General features: G+C 56.8%; 1 protein-coding gene across 1 annotated transcript in view; it reads right to left on the bottom strand.

Moving 5' to 3' along the window:
- Positions 1–16,272, bottom strand: part of Fhad1 (forkhead associated phosphopeptide binding domain 1) — a 98,540-nt gene that overhangs the window by 38,143 nt on the left and 44,125 nt on the right. Inside the window, exons 6-8 of the mRNA XM_078027743.1 lie at positions 12,421–12,530; positions 7,033–7,269; positions 2,211–2,334 (exon numbers count right to left, since the gene is read on the bottom strand). Of these exons, the coding sequence (XP_077883869.1) occupies positions 2,211–2,334; positions 7,033–7,269; positions 12,421–12,530 (471 nt within the window). The remainder of the gene's footprint in view (positions 1–2,210; positions 2,335–7,032; positions 7,270–12,420; positions 12,531–16,272) is intronic.

Here is a 16,272-nt window from a genome sequence, read left to right as displayed (position 1 = left end):
CATTCTGGAAGGGGACCTTTGGCGGAGGAGACAGCAGCTCCTGGCCACGTTGAGACCACAGCCTCGTGAGACCCCAAGCCGGAGCTGCATCACCCCATTCCTGAGCCACGAGCGTGGGTGAGGTAACTCGGGTTATCTTGCCCACTCTTTTCTGGACTAACTCATGACCCACACACTCTTATGTCTCCACACTGAAGGGAAACGGGAGAAGCCTCGTGAGTGTGCTGGGTCGTCCCAGATGGCTCTTTTCTTGGAAGGACATTTGTCCCCGCTTTGTTAGCAGAGATCATTCAAACAGGTCTCTGCGATGAGGAACGACGTGATCCAGAATTTCATTTTAAAAATGAGCTTCGTCGGGGCACCCAAGTAAGTGACTCAGGGACGGGCTGGTCCCTCAGGGCCTGCCTGCGAGCTCGCAGGTGGGACTGGGAGGCCTTCAGTCTGGACCTGATCTGGCCTCACGACTGAGACGGCCCCTCTTGAGTCTCTGGCTGACGCTCCGTGGATCCTGGACGTCGGGAAGGTGGACCGTTCCCAGGCCTCACAGGCACATGTCCATCAGGGCCGACTCCTGGGGACTTCAGGGGACCCTCTGCAGATCCAGGGCCCTTTCTGGGTGGCCTCCTTCCTGGCACTCTGCCAGCAAACTCCAGCTGTGCCGGCTCCTCCGACCCCGTCACTTCAGCTCAGGAGACCCTGGCTCTGCCCGGGCTCCTCTCCTGGCTGTGGACTGTCCCCACCTGAGGAGCAGGCTGGGCTACCCTTGCTTGTCCCCGTCTCTGTAGGATCACTGTCATCTGCTTCATGGGGTCTGAGCTGTATTTTCTGATGTGGGATTTTTAAAAATTGTTTCAGGAGGGAGAGTAAATCTAGTTCCTGTCACTCCATCCTCCATCGGCCCTCTTACCATGGAAGGTGAGATCTGTGGTCTGCTGTGCTGGCCTCCGTCCGCCTGGGTCCCTGAGTGGCTACCATTAATGAAGCCCCTGCTCCACCAGGATGGGCCCAAGGCAGAAGTGGGGCATGAGTCTGCCTATTGTAAGCCACTGAGACCTGGGGACTGTTGTTACTGCAGCACAACCTAGCCTAGCTCTTCTTACCCCAGAGCGCGCCTTTGAAATCCCTGGAAGCCTGACCGACATAGGACAGACAGACAGAGGCAGGGCCCAGGGAGCTCCTCCTCCAGACTACAGAATGCACCCAGCAGGTGTCAGAGGACATTTCCCACCAGGGAGAGCCAGAGGCCTGGAGGAGGAACTGTGGAATGAGATGCAGGACAGGCCAGCCCGGGGCTCAGCCCTCAGGTCCACGGGACCAGGATTCATGTTTGGCTTGGGGTACAGCTAGGGAGGTGTTTCCTGCTGTGTCCAGGGTCCTTTAAGGCCATTCCCTGCTTTCTCACCCATGGATGAGATCACCAAAAGCTGCACCTGGGTCCCAAAACAGAGCTGGGAGCCATGGGGGAGTGGTACCAGGCATGTCCTCTACGGAATACGCGTGGCCCGGGCCCAGCCACACCGCCGCAGACCCTGGGCCGTCCTGCTCCTGCCCTCTCTGCCCTCCAGCACCACGTCGCCTCCTTTGCGGCCTGGCTGTCCCTGGAGTGGGCTGGTTAAGGTCTCGCTCTCCCCCAAATGTCAGCCCCGCAAGTACAGGATCACAGCCGGCCCTCAGGGCTTTCCGCCCAGCGCCAGAGCAGCACTGGCCCCGCGGGCGCTCAGCACATGTGTGGAATGAGCGAGCGAGGGGGTCCACTAAGCCGCGCTGCGCCCAGCAGAGAGGGCTGGGGACCCCTGGGACACCCTGGTCCTTCCTGCCTCTGCTGTCAGTGAGCACAACGTTTTCACTGTGCCCAAGGGCACGGGGCAGAAGCGGCCAGAGGCCCTCCCTTAAAGCCATGACCTCACCTCCTCCACTTTCTACTTTGCATTCACAAAACACAGGTTCGGGGGACAGCGGGACCCAGGTGGTGTCCTGCGTTCTCCCTGCTGAGGTCAGGGCTCAGCGGGCCTCTGCCCAAGGGATCACACTTGCTCAGACACTGACCGTGGGCTGCCTGAGCTGGCTGCTCCAGGAGCTGGCCGGCAAGAAGACCTCTCTGGGGACAAGCTGTGACTCTCAGCTGTGCAAGGGCTGGGGATGCCCCGCTGCCGGCAAGCTCCACCTGGGCGGAGGAGGGCAGCTCTGACCGCAACCCCCAGGGGGCTCACCTGCCGTGATGGTGTGGTCCCTCTTTAAGTTCTCGCCCTCGTTCTTCAGGGATGTGATCTCGGAGTTCCGCTCGGACAGCGTCTTGCACAGCATCTGGCTGTAGCCCTTCTGAAGGACTTCGATCTGTGGGGGAGGCGGCACGCACGTCAGAGGGCGCGGCCCAGGTCCCAGACACTGGGGTTTCCCTGAAGCTGGACGGGATGCCCGCCCTCGGGGGCAGATGTCGGGGAAGCCAGGCATTTTAGCTTTGCTGCGTGGAAGGGAGAGGGAGGCCGGCTCCTGCAGTGACCACCACGTCATACGTGGCCAACACACGGTCTTGTCTCGGTGCCCACAAAGGGCCCAGCTGCCACAGGGGAGGGAGCCTCCGGAACATGGGGGTCCGTGCCCTCTGGGCTCTCGGCACAGGCTGCATGGGGGGGAGCTCCGGAGAGGGGGGTGGGGGACAAAGTCAGTTCCCTGCAGGGACAAGAAGGCAGGAGAGAGGATAGGAAAGAGGATCTTGGAGAATGGGATCCCCCCGCAGATACTGCAGCTCCAGGCTAGAGTGTATTTTTATTTCATTTTGTCAGCCTGGCGTTTGGAAACCCCCATCGCCTGCGCGCACGGGGGACACCCCCACACTCTGCTGCACCCCCAGCTCCCTCCACTCTCTCTCATTGGCCAGCCCCAAGGAGTTGTTCTGAACCCCAGCAATTCTTTCGTTTTAAGGAATGAGTGCAGTCAAACTCGGGTTAACACATTACACCATCCATGGTGGGAAGAAGAACTCAGTGCACATCTTGATGGAGTCCGAGAAGGAGAACGCTCGGGAGAGGCTTCTCAGTGGAGGCCCAGCTCCTGGAGACTCGGGCGCCCTCGGCAGAACCCTCCCGTGCGTGCCGCGGGGCCCTCCCAGCTGCCTTCTAATAAGTCAGCTCCTGGAGTCCCACCTCTGTCACTCTGTCCCTTGGGCGTGTGGGACAAGAACCCCTCAGGGCTCACAGACCCCCTTACAACCATGCAGGCTCGTGTCCGGGTCACTCCCCAGCTCCGAGGCCCTGGCACACACTGCACCTTCGGCAGAGCATCCCGGAGGGTGCTGCGTCCTCTCTCCGTTTTCCAAGTGAGCAACGGGACGTGAGGGGTGGGTGGCTTGCTGGGTGCCCACAGCCCGACAGGGCGAGTTCTGGCTCAGAGCTAGTCTTCAGGTGTGGGCCCCAGGGCTTGCTGTCTTCTCCATGCCCCCGGGACCCGGCGTTGAGGCTGGGGGCCAGAAGGCACAGCTCGGGCTGGGCCACCTTCTGTCCCGATGCGGCCACTTTCAGGCTGTGTGAACACGGGGCGGACGCCGAGTCCCGGCTCGTTGGCTCCTTCTGTACAGCTGCAATGGTCCTGATCCCAGGGGATTGTCAAAAGCATGGTGACAAGTCCCCAGAGCTCGCGGGGGTTAGCTATGGTCACTCCACGGGGCGATGGCTTCAGCCTTTGGTCTGTCTTGAGGAAGGAAGGTGGATGGACAAGATTTTGCGTGCCTTTGTCAGCCTTGTCTAGACTCCCTTCAACACCAGCCTGATTGCTGTGATTCACCGCGGGGTGTCAGGGCCTGGCCGACAGAGGGTCAGGGAGGCTCAGGGAACGCCGCGAGGGTGTGCCACGCCTGGCCACCAGATGGCGCTCACAGCCCTTGGTCCGGGCTTCTCCCTGGAAGCCCGAGGTCATCGCTGGTGGCAGACTGGCAGTCTGACAGTTTATATGGATCCTTTCTGCACCAAGGTGGTTTGGATCTACGACTCCTGGGGAAGCTGCACTTTCTTTTTCTATGGGGCATCTGAGACACCGGAGAAGGGGTGTCTGCCAGAAGGGGGAGAATGAGCTGCTCTGTCCCCACCATCCCCGGGGTACGCCTTAGCACGTTTGTGCTTTGAAAATGTCAAATGAAAAAAAAAATCCCTCTCTCTGTTCTCTGTGAGGGAAATGCAACTGTCCCATTAAAGACACTTGGGATTTTAAAACAGAAGTGCTTCTACATCTCTAGATCTTCTGTGTGCAGGACACTGCAGGCACTATGCAGAGAGGAGCTCACAGAGCTCAGTGCTGTCTGGCTCCGACGCTATTTCAACCTAAGTAGCAGAGCTGTCGGATTTCAGGTGGCAGGGAAACTCCAAATAGTTTCCAAGCCTCTTTATTACTTTGATTACAAAATAAATATCCATATTGTCTCTAATTGGCAGAAATCCCAAGATGTTGATTGCCCATTATGCTGTGTAATGGAACGGCCTCGGATTGTAGGAGAGCTCATGGTGCTGGGAAGAGCAGTTGCTTTGAGGTAACAACCCGGCTGCTAATTCGCCCAGGTGGCTCCAACCGCCAGGCGGCATTGTCTAGGGGTGTGTAGCAGCTACAAGGCCTTTGAGAGCAAATCACTGTGCACGTGCAATCGGGGGCTGGGGAGAATGTGTGAGAGATCAGAATAATAGATCATAATCACAACAATAGATCAAACTGCCACGTGGTTTATGCTTCTGGATGAATGTTCTGAATGTTCTGCTGGCAATAGAATATTTAAGAGCTTAAAATGTGCATAGAAAAACTCGATTTGGATTCAGACCAACTACATTCTCTAGTTCAGAGACGCTAGCTATAAAATATTTTCTTGGATCTGAGTAAGGATCAGGGTGGAAGAAGAAGGCAAGAGTGTGATAAATCAGAGTAATTATCTCTAGGTAATTTTTTGGTGAAAGAGATTCTTTTTTTTTTTTTTTTTTAACTCGGGGGCACTTGACCACTGAGCCACATCCCCAGGCCTATTTTGTATTTTATTCAGAGACAGGGTCTGAGTTGCTTCGTGCCTTGCTGTTGCTGAGGCTGGCTTAGAACTTGCGATCTTCCTGCCTCAGTCCCTCGAGCCGCTGGGATTATTTTATAGATATGACTGGTCACTTAAATAATGCTCCAAATGTAACCTGCTGATGGAGACTCAAAAATAGTGAGGATGAGTCACCCTGTCCATGTGCCTGGACAAGGCTTTGCTCAGGAAGCTCTGAAAATGGGAGAATTACTGAAAGTATAGTTCTTCATCCAGTTGTGGAAGTGGGCTCCGATCAAGAGAAAGAAGCTCGTGGGTGAAACAACTACATGTCAACGTAGCTATCTGAGGTGGCAGTTCCTACAGGACCTGCTATGTTCATTATTCTTTCAAAAATAGGTCCAAAGGAGAGTCATTCATTTATTTAAATATTAGAGCATGTATTTATTTGTTTATTCTGTTTCCTTCATTGGAACACATGTTAGTCAGCTTTCTGTTATTGTAAGAAAATACTGGAGATAATAAACTTAAAAACAAGAAAGGTTTAATTCTGCTCATAGGGTCAGAAATTCCGGTGCATGATCAGTTGGTCCTCGTTCTTTGGGCCTGTGGTGAGGCAGCATAATATGGTGGGGACACGTGGAGCAAGCTGCTCACCTTGGAGTGGAGGTGAAGAAAGAGGAAGGGGCCAAGATCTCCACATCCCCTTCAAGGGTCCCCAGTGGCCTAACTTCCTCCCACTAGGTCCCACCACCTAAGGTCGACCACTTCCCACAGCACCACAGGCTGGGGACCAGGCCTTCCACACAGGGGCCTCTGGGGACTTTGAATATCTAAACTGTCACAGAGCAGAGTGAGGAAGGAGGAGGTCATGCGGGCCTTGTTCCTGCTGGACTCCCGGAGCCCAGCACAGGGCGGGGACTCTTGTCTAAATGAACAAATGGACAGTCCACACCTTGTCTGCAGCGAAGCCTGGGGCCTGTGTGGCGCTACGACCTACGATAAATGTCAATTAAAAGTCAGGAGCTCACGGTGACGACTGACGGCAAAACAGACGCTCTGTGATGACGTGCTCCGTCAAGTTCCTCAAACTTACGCAGAGTGTGTTTCTGGAATTTTTCATTTAGCATTTCCGCCCGTGGTTGACGCTGGGTCACCGACTCCGGGGTCGGTGGCAGGTGTCATTGCCGTCTGGGGGTGACTGGGCCCAGTGCTGGGCCTCGAGGAGCTTCCCACCCAGTAAGAGGCCACTCCACCACGCCTGGCCGCGTCCTCCCAGGCCCCACTCCAGGGCCGAGACGGAGGCCCTGCAGCTGGGTGGAGGGGAGGCCGCGCAGGGAGCAGCGGGGGGCGGGCAGCGCGGTGGCCGAGTTCTTTCTCATGAACGTTGTTGAGATACAATTTTTCTGCAAAATCGCTGGCCAATGTTTTTTAAAAGGGAAGTTGGATCAAGTGTGCAGAGAAAGGACGGGCCTGGGGATGCGGACAGTCCCGACCGAGGGGGCCGTCGGCTGGACTTCCCCAAAAGAGGGCCAGTGATGGCCTCAGGGCCTTTAGGCTGTGGTCAAAGGCCTCTGGCCTCTGGGTTTGGACGGCAGGCGGCTCCTGCTCTCCCCCCCCCGGGCCAACTGCCTGCAGGTCTTTTCGGCTGGGGCTGGATGGGTATGAGGGGCAGTCACTGCCACCTCCAACTTGCTGTGCAAGCTCTGGGCAGTTCCAGAGCATCTCTGGGCCGGCCTCAGTCTCCTCATCTGTATAGTGGATGTGTCAGAAGTTTAAATAAGTCATGCACCTAAGCCCTTGGTACTTGAGCTTGCACACAGGGAGTGCTCAATAAGTGCTGTATCATTGTTACCACCCTGGGAAGCTGTGGGGCCTCTGCTCCCTGTGGATTGCAGCCCCTCACTCCAGGTGAGCACCCCCCGCCCCCAGCTCCCTGGGCACTTCCTCTCCGCCGGTGCTGCCTGGACTCCATCTGGCCCGGGAGCTGTCACCCTGCGGTGTGGCTCTGACCCACCTGCCCCGAGACCCACCTGCTGCTTCAAGCTCTGGATCTCCTTCTGCTTGTCGTCCGCGCCCTCGTCCAGACACTCGCACTTGTGCGCGGCGCCCCTGTCGCCCTGCCTGCAGGCCACGCTGTCCAACAGCTTCTGGCTGAGCTCGGCCACCTCGTTCTGCAGGTTGGCGATCACCGCGTCTTTGTATTTGGATTCGATCTCAAAGTCTGCGAGGCGGCTGATCTCTCTCCCCAGCAGCAGGATGATCTCATCCTGCGGGAAGCAGATGGGAGCGGAGCCCATTTTAAAAACAAGAAGAAAAATTGGGTTCAATCCCCAGCACCTCAAAAAGGAGGAGCAGGAGGGGGGAGGAAGGAGGAGGAGGAGGAGGAGGGGAAGGAGGAGGAGGAGGAGGAGGAGGAGGGGGAGGGGAAGGAGGAGGAGGAGGAGGAGGGGAAGGAGGAGGAGGAGGAGGAGGAGGGGAAGGAGGGAGGAGGAGGAGGAGGGGAAGGAGGAGGAGGAGGAGGAGGAGGGGAAGGAGGAGGAGGAGGGGAAGGAGGAGGGGAGGAGGGGAAGGAGGAGGGGAAGGAGGAGGAGGAGGAGGGGAAGGAGGAGGGGAAGGAGGAGGAGGAGGAGGGGAAGGAGGAGGAGGAGGAGGAGGGGAAGGAGGAGGAGGGGAAGGGAGGAGGAGGAGGAGGAGGGGGGGAAGGAGGAGGAGGAGGGGAAGGAGGAGGGGAGGAGGGGAAGGAGGAGGAGGAGGAGGAGGGGAGGAGGGGAAGGAGGAGGGGAAGGAGGAGGAGGAGGAGGAGGGGAAGGAGGAGGAGGGGAAGGAGGAGGAGGAGGGGAAGGAGGAGGGGAGGGGGGGAAGGAGGAGGGGAAGGAGGAGGAGGAGGAGGAGGAGGGGAAGGAGGAGGAGGAGGAGGAGGAGGAGGAGGGGAAGGAGTAGGAGGAGGAGGAGAAGGAGGGGAAGGAGGAGGAGGAGAAGGGGAAGGAGGAGGAGGAGGAGGAGGAGGAGGGGAAGGAGGAGGAGGAGGAGGAGGAGGGGAAGGAGGAGGAGGAGGAGGGGAAGGAGGAGGAGAAGGAGGAGGGGAAGGAGGAGGAGGAGGAGTAGGAGGAGGAGGAGGGGAAGGAGGAGGAGGAGGAGGAGGGGAAGGAGGAGGAGGAGGAGGAGGGGAAGGAGGAGGAGGAGGAGGAGGGGGAGGAGGAGGAGGGGAAGGAGGAGGAGGAGGAGGAGGGGAAGGAGGAGGAGGAGGAGGAGGAGGGGAAGGAGGAGGAGGAGGAGGGGAAGGAGGAGGAGGAGGAGGAGGGGAAGGAGGAGGGGAGGAGGGGAAGGAGGAGGAGGAGGGGGGGGGAAGGAGGAGGGGAAGGAGGAGGAGGAGGAGGAGGAGGGGAAGGAGGAGGAGGAGGAGGAGGAGGAGGGGAAGGAGGAGGGGAGGAGGGGAAGGAGGAGGAGGAGGAGGGGGGGGAAGGAGGAGGGGAAGGAGGAGGAGGAGGAGGAGGAGGGGAAGGAGGAGGAGGAGGAGGAGGAGGGGAAGGAGGAGGAGGAGGAGGAGAAGGAGGGGAAGGAGGAGGAGGAGGAGGGAAGGAGGAGGAGGAGGAGGAGGAGGAGGAGGGGAAGGAGGAGGAGGAGGAGGGGAAGGAGGAGGAGAAGGAGGAGGGGAAGGAGGAGGAGGAGGAGGAGGAGGGGAAGGAGGAGGAGGAGGAGGAAGGGAAGGAGGAGGAGGAGGAGGGGAAGGAGGAGGAGGAGGAGGAGGAGGAAGAGGAGGGGAAGGAGGAGGAGGAGGAGGAGGGGAAGGAGGAGGAGGAGGAGGAGGAGGAGGGGAAGGAGGAGGAGGAGCAGGGGAAGGAGGAGGAGGAGGAGGAGGGGAAGGAGGAGGAGGAGGAGGAGGGGAAGGAGGAGGGGAAGGAGGAGGAGGAGGAGAGGAGGAGGAGGGAAGGAGGAGGAGGAGGAGGAGGAGGGGAAGGAGGAGGAGGAGGAGGGGGGGAAGGAGGAGGGGAAGGAGGAGGAGGAGGGAGGAGGGGGGAAGGAGGAGGAGGAGGAGGAGGAGGAGGGGAAGGAGGAGGGGAAGGAGGAGGGGAAGGAGGAGGAGGAGGAGGAGGAGGAGGAGGAGGAGGAGGAGGAGGAGGAGGAGAAACAGGGCGTCATAAAGGAGGCAGGAAGGCGAGGGTGGGAGGCGGGCAGCGGGGCCTCTGTCACTTGGAAGCTTGGTAAAGTGACACACCTGTGTGCAGCGTCTCAGTGGATGCCACACCTCAAAGGCACTGGGACCTCCTTCCTGTGAAACTGAACTTCCCTACTGAGGAAGCTGGACCACTGGGAGCGTCTGGGCCAGAAAGTTCATTTATGGTTTTTGGAATTAACTCACCAGGTGTCTGTCTGGCACACGGGACCTCAGAAAGATGATTAGGAAAATGGTGTCTACTCAACTGTAAGGAGGGCTCTGTTCTGTTCTTTCTTCTTCGTTTTCTTTTTTTTTTTTTTTTTGGTTTTTTTGGTGCCAGGGATTGAACCCAGGGGCGCGTAACCCCTGGGCCACATCCCAGCCCTTTTTGTCTTTCATTCTGAGACAGGGTCTTGCAGAGTTGCCTACGGCCTCTCTAAGTTGCTGAGGTTGGCCTTGAACTTGCGATCCTCCTGCCTCAGCCTCAGGGATGACAGCATGGGCCCCCAGCCCAGCAGGAGGATTAGTTTTTAATTGAAAAAGTAAGGCGTTCTGAGATCTTCCTTGCTCCTCGTCTCTCTCCCGTGCTCCCTGCCTCTTTTGTTTTTCCACAGGAAAATTTATTCCAAGTAGCTGAGTCAGGAAAGGGAACGAGGGGAACAGCGGTCTCTTTGTGTGGACTTGTGTGGATGCTGGGACGGGAGCAGATCGCTGGCAGGGTCACCCCAGGTGTGATCGAGCCTGTCTCCCGTTTCTCCCGAGGAGAAGGCACAGTGGCCAAAGAATTTGTTAGGTTTCCCAAAAAAGGGTAACCCCCCCACATCCCCCAAACTTCTCACCAGAAGTCATCAGTAAAAAGCCGGGAGGACTGAAAGGAAAGGCTGAAGCCCCAACCCAGACACAGCCTCACACGCAGCTGCAGGATTTCTGATGCGCCACCTCCCAGGAGGGAGCCCCTGGCCCCCAGCTCCCTGGCCTGGGAGGGCAGGCAGGTTGCCCGGCATGTTGACTGCTGCCAAGCCTCTTTCTCTGGGTCCCGGTGAGTGATGTGGCAAAGTTTCAGGGACAACAGATCCTGTGCTCCTGAGTCCCCTGCTGTACCTGAGTCTCTGTGCTCAGTAGGTACGTATTCATTATTCATGCAACAAAGGTTTATTGGGCACCTACTATGTGCCAAGCTCTGTGCTGGGCACCGGAGTATGAAGAAGTCTTCGGGGTGTGGTGGAAGCCTCTCTGGTGAGGACCTGTGCCCTGCCCTGAGGGAGCATCCCGCCCTGCCCATGTGGTCTTGGCAGGAGTCGGTCGGTGTGCTGTGCTACCTGCCTCACCTCGGGACGCTCCTGTGCCCCAGGCCGGTCCATTCAGGCTTTCTCAGGGATTCTGTGTTGATTACAACAGGAAGAGGGTCCTGCTTCCTTTGGGGTCCTCACCTGTACATTCACAGGCCTGAGAGTGTCCACAGTCATCTTGTCCACTTCAAAAAGCCACCTGCTAGAGAGAAGCCACACTGCAAGGGGCCCAGGGGACAGGTTGGTGACCGGGAGCCTCTGATGGCACTGTTCAAGCTGCTAGGCCTCGACTTTCCTATAGGATGAGCCAGTTCGTGCTCCCCCACCGCGGGCTGAGCCCCGTGGTTTATTTCCACTTGCACTTGAAGAAATGGCGGAGAGCGTCAGAAGCTCTCAAATAAGGAAAATCAGAAATGGGTTGCGTCACCTCCCGCTTAACAGCCACGTGGTTAAAAGTGTGACAAACATCCTGCGGCTGGCTTCGTCTTTACGTGTAGGCCATTTCCCCTGCCCAGGGCTGGACCGGCTCTGCGACTTGCTTTGACCCACGGAACGCGGTGGACTGACCTCAGGGGCACCAGCCACCGGGCCACCAGCTGTTTTTATATTTCATTTAGAGACAGGGTCTCCCTAAGTTGCTTGGGGCCTCGCTGAGTTGCTGAGGCTGGCTTCGAACTGGCGATCCTCCTGCCTCAGCCTCGCACGACGCTGGGATGACAGGCGTGCGCCACCAGGCCCCGAGTCATCGAGCAATTTCCTCATCATCATCACTCAGCCCTGTCCTGGCCTCTGTGGTCCCTGAGGCCACTGTGCTGGGAAGAAGGCCAGGGTGAGAAGTCACCAGGCTCCTCAGTGAGGCCCCGGACCTGGGAACCCACCCTGGAGGCCACCAGCCCTGCCACCCCACCAGTTGGTGGCAGCTGAGCAAGAGGCAAGAGGGGCCACCTGGGGGTCTGCCCTGGGGGCGTGGGAAGTGGTCACTGCTGTCTGAAGCCACTGGGCTTGGGGCTGCCTGCCGCACAGCAGAGCACGAGTGGCAGAGTGTCCTCGGCTGCTCTCCGTCCCCCGTGGCATCAGGACAGCTGCTCCAGGACAACCCTCCCCCTGAGCGGCAGGTCCCCAGGCCCGTCCTGTGGGCACAGGGACCCTGCTCGCTCTGTTTCCCGCGGACTCAGACCTGCCGCAGGGCCAGGCCTCGACCTCTAAGGAAAGGAGGACGTCGCCAGGCTGGGTTTTGTATTTTGGTGCCAGGGACTGAACTCAGAGGCACTCGGCCACTGAGCCACCTCCCCAGGGTCGCACTGAGTTGCTGAGGTTGGCTTTGAACTCGCGATCCTCCTGCCTCAGCCTCCTGAGCCTCTGGGAGGACAGGCGTGGGCCATGGTGCCCGGCTTGCCAGGCCGTTTCCTAACAGAGATTTCCAGGCTGTGGCCAAGTGGGAGAGATGACTTGGACCCGTCCCTCCCAGGTTCACTTAATAGCAGCCATCTGACTCCTGCTGTGTCTCAGTCTCCAAACCTCTCTGTTCTGTAACAAGTCTCTCTTTGGCTCAGTTTTCTCTGACCTATGTATCACCTCCTCCTCGTAGGACCAGCTTAGAAGTTGGCCAGACCTGGGTCTGAGTCCTAGTTCCGCCCCCTGAACTGTGCAAACTTGGGCAAGATACTCAACCTCTCTGAGCTTTAGTTTCCTCATCAGCCAAGTGAAGGTGTAAAGTTTATTCTGAAGACAGCAAAGATCAAATGAACTAACAAATGTCGAGGACACAGGACACAATCTGGCACATAGTAGGTGCTCAACAAGCAGTGGTTGTGGTGGTTATTTTTGGGGGGATATAACTTTTGGTTAAATAAGAGGCGGTTTTGTGACACGGGAGGAAAGGGCACTTCTAGACCACAGAGGACTACGAGGTGGCAGCAAGTCCCCCTACGGCCCACTGGCTGCTGTAGCCCTGCCCTTCCCAGGACCCTCACCTTGTCCTGCTGGACCATGTCCGGATCCATGAAGATCTCCGGGGGAGGCACGGCTCCAGGAATACCCTCCGGCATGGCGTGCTCCGGCATCTCCACGGGGCCCGTCCACACTGAGGCAGAGGTGGACAGAGAGCACAGGAGACCTGGTGAGTTTCCCGAGCACCGGGGAAGCTTTCGGCCAGCTTCCCATGGTGTCCCGGGACTTAGGTCCCTGTGACTTTAAAGTGACAAAGCAGGGTGTGTGCACCTGAGGAGCAATGGGATCCCTGCAGGATTCGGGAAGTAGAGGACCCACCACTTCCCTCTCCCGGGGCTCCGTCACCTTGATTTGTCCTTGTCCAGGCTTTTTTTTTTTTTTTTTCTATGCTGCATAAAGATCTGGTGGCCTAGGGCAGGTCACTTGATCTCTCTCTGCTTGAGTTTCCACATATCTAACTCAGGGCCACCAACGTCTCTAGTACAGAGAGCTGTTGGCACACATCTGTGATCCAGCGGCTCAGGAGGCTGAGGCAGGAGGATCACAAGTTTGGTCCTTGGCCAGATGAAGAGGTACATAGGAAGACCTAGCAAGACCCTGTCTCAAAATGAAATGTAAGAAGGGCTGTGGGTGTGGCCCAGCAGTTAAGTGCCCCTGGGTTCGATCATATGAACCCCCTCCCCTTAGTCATTGTGAGGATTAAGTGACATGTGACACAGAACGGGGGTCAGCACGTTACAGCTCTGGGGCCAAAGGAGGCCCAATGCTTGTTTTTGAGAATAAAGGAACACGGCCACAGTCAGTCCTTCATTGTCACCTACAGCTGCTGTCCTTGCCATGGGGGAGAACTGAGTTGCAACCCGACCTACAGGACCCTTGGAGCCTGGGACAGTTACTGCCAGCTCTCTCTGTTTTCTGGCCTTCATCCTGTTCCCTGGCACAGGGCTCCTAAATCTCTGGGACTCCCAAAGTGGGAAGCAGGTTGCCAGGGGAAACAGCCGTGAAACTCGAGGGTCCCAACTCTCGGCCCTGCCCCCCAGCCCCTGGGGAGGGGAGGGCTGGAGGTCTTGCTCACTGATTGGCCACTGATCCGTCAATCACGCTCATGCCGCAGCCTCCCGGGGACCCTCAAAGCAGGGGTTTGGGGAGCTCCCCGGCTGTTGCGCACAGGCAGGTGCCTGCAGGGTGGGGTGGCCAGAGAGGGCGTGGCGGCTCTGTGCCCCCAGGGTCCCCACGTCCCTTGTCCTGTGTACCTCTTCATCTGCCTGTTCATTTGTACCCTTAAAAGTCTTCTTCTCGTCACACATTGGCAAAAGCGAGCGAGAGTCTTCCCTGAGTCCTGGGAGCCATCCTCTGTCAAGGGACCCAACCTGAGAAGGGGTGGCGGGAACCGCATCTGTGGTGGGGGTCCGTGGGGCTGAGCCCTGCAGGAACAGACTCACGTCTAGGACACGGGCTGGTGCTGGAGGGGTGCTTGGTCAGCGCCTGTCACCGGAGGCCCAGGGGCTATAGCCTTGGTCCCAGCCCGTGGTGCTAGGGAGGGGGTGGGACCTTTGGCAGGTGGGGCCTAGGGGGAGGAAGCTGGGTTATTGGAGGCCTGTCCCTGGGGATACTGGACCCCAGCCCCTCCCTCTCCTTTACTTCCTGGCAGGCACGAGGTTGACAGTTTGCCTCACCGAATGCTCCTGCCATGATGTCCTGTGTGGCCACAGACCAAAGGTAACTGTGCCAGGCAACCATGGACTGAAACCTCTGATGGTGAACCAAAGTAAACCTTTCTTCTTTATAAGTTGATGATCTCAGGTATTTTGTCCCAGTCATGGAAAGCTGACGCACATGGTGGGTATACTTCCCATATTTTGGTGACCAGAAGTGTTATGAGACTAAAGAGGAGTAGAAAACATTTGAGTTTTTTATTTTCTCCTCTCTACAGGCTCTTTAAAGAAAGTTTGCCTACCCCTACGTGAAGCATTTAGCAGTAAATGTTATTTTTATAATTTCATATTTTAAAAAGCATAATTAGATTTTCATGTAGAGGTTCTTCTCCAGCATGCTTTTGCACAGGAGAGGAGAAAGACCTCTTCTCCAATGTATTTGTAGTAGCACCATATTCTTTTCGTTGGTAACAGTGCCCATGGCACAAATGTATCAAAACATATTTAACTAGGACCCACTTGCTAGACTTTTAGGTATTCCTGACTTTTTTCTTATTTAACCCTAAATTTTAAAGTTTAACCCTGATTTTTCTTATTTAACCCTACGAGCTGTTTATATGACTTTCAGGGGTTCCGACAGTTACATTTGGAATCTTCATGGTGTATATATTATGTCAAATATATTCTAATTCATTGACACGAACAGTGTTAGATTTTTGTGTCAAAAGACCTGAGAAAAACAGCTTGAAGAAGGAAAAATTCATCCTGGCTCATAGTTTCAGAGGTTTCCGTCTATGGTAGGTGGACGCCATTCCTCAGGGTCTGTGGTGAGGGGGGCCTTCAGGGAATTAGAGAGAGGGCAGAAGGGGCAGGGGTCAAAAATACCCTCAGGGCCACCCCGAGTGACCTGCGTCCTTCGACTAGGCCCCTCCGCGGTATGCACCAGGCTGTGATCCCCTCCGGAGGTTGATCCGTCAGTGAGGTCAGCGCCCCGACCCAGGCACTTCCCGAGTCCTGCCTGTGATCACCACTGCTCTGGGGACCAGGCCTTCAACACGCGGACCGGGGGACTTTCCAGATCCAGCCCCACCAACAGGGAATACAGACTTGGGGGTGGGTGGGAATTTTTGAGAGGATTTCCACAATTCTGCTTTTGAGGTGACTGGGCTCCGAGCGGGGCTCTGGATTTCCCACGGACTCTGAGTCCCGGGCCATCGTCCCTCACACCTTCTCTTGTTGAAAGGGAGGAAGGGAACTAACTGTTTTCAAAGGCGGGAGACTCGTCAGAAGGGGGCACAGCCGCGATTGGTGACATCTGCAGGGTCACCTCGGGGCTGTTCATTCATTCTGGTTCTGCATTTTTAAAGTCCCTTAGAGCCGGTGGCTCCCCCCTAGATCTTTGTGAACCGAGATGGACACGAACCTTTATTTTATTTTTATGTGGTGCTGAGGATCGAACCCGGTGCCCCACATGTGCAAGGCGAGCGCACAGGGGTCAAGCCCCAGGGCCTGAGGGGAAAGGTGCTCAGGAGTACTGTCCGTGAGCCAAAGCACAGTGCTCGATGCCTACGGGGTCTCCCCATTCCTTGTGGTCTTCCTCTTCAAGGTTTTAGTTAGAAAATATTAAATGGAAAATTCCAGAAATACACAATTCACAAGTTTTCAATTGAGCACCATTCTGAGTAGCATGTCTTGCACTGTCCGGCTCCATCCTGCCCAGGACATGAACCATCCCCCGGTCCAGCATATCCGTGGAGTATATGCTACCCCCCCATTAGTCACTTAGTAGCTGGCTTGGTTAACAGATCAACTGTCACAGAATTGCAATGCTCATGTTCAAGACACCCTCAATGTAGATTTTAGTGGCCCCAAAGCTCAAGACAATGCAAAGCGGGCTCCAGGCATTAAACATGGAAGGACAGATGAACTCTGACACTATGTGACAGCCGCTGCTGGGTGCAGGAGTGTTCATGGGTTCAGTCCAACCCATGGTTTGGGGAGGGTCCTGGAGCCAAATCCCCTGGGGCAAGGGTAGGGGGGAGCTGTTGCTCTTCCAAGAACTTTCCATAGGTCAACTCTGGCACTTACTGCCATTGGCTGCATTTCAGAAATGAGAAACCAGGGTGCACACAGCCTGTGATGTCACAATCCAGGAGGGGGAATGTCAGGATCTGAAGCCAGGTGGGCACACACCAATACAGAAGTATGTCCCCTCCAGGG

This window comes from Ictidomys tridecemlineatus, chromosome 11 (assembly GCF_052094955.1).
Source record: "Ictidomys tridecemlineatus isolate mIctTri1 chromosome 11, mIctTri1.hap1, whole genome shotgun sequence".
In the NCBI taxonomy this organism is placed as follows: domain Eukaryota; kingdom Metazoa; phylum Chordata; class Mammalia; order Rodentia; family Sciuridae; genus Ictidomys; species Ictidomys tridecemlineatus.
Note: the sequence above shows the minus strand (reverse complement) of the source record. Positions and strands in the feature narration are given on the sequence as shown.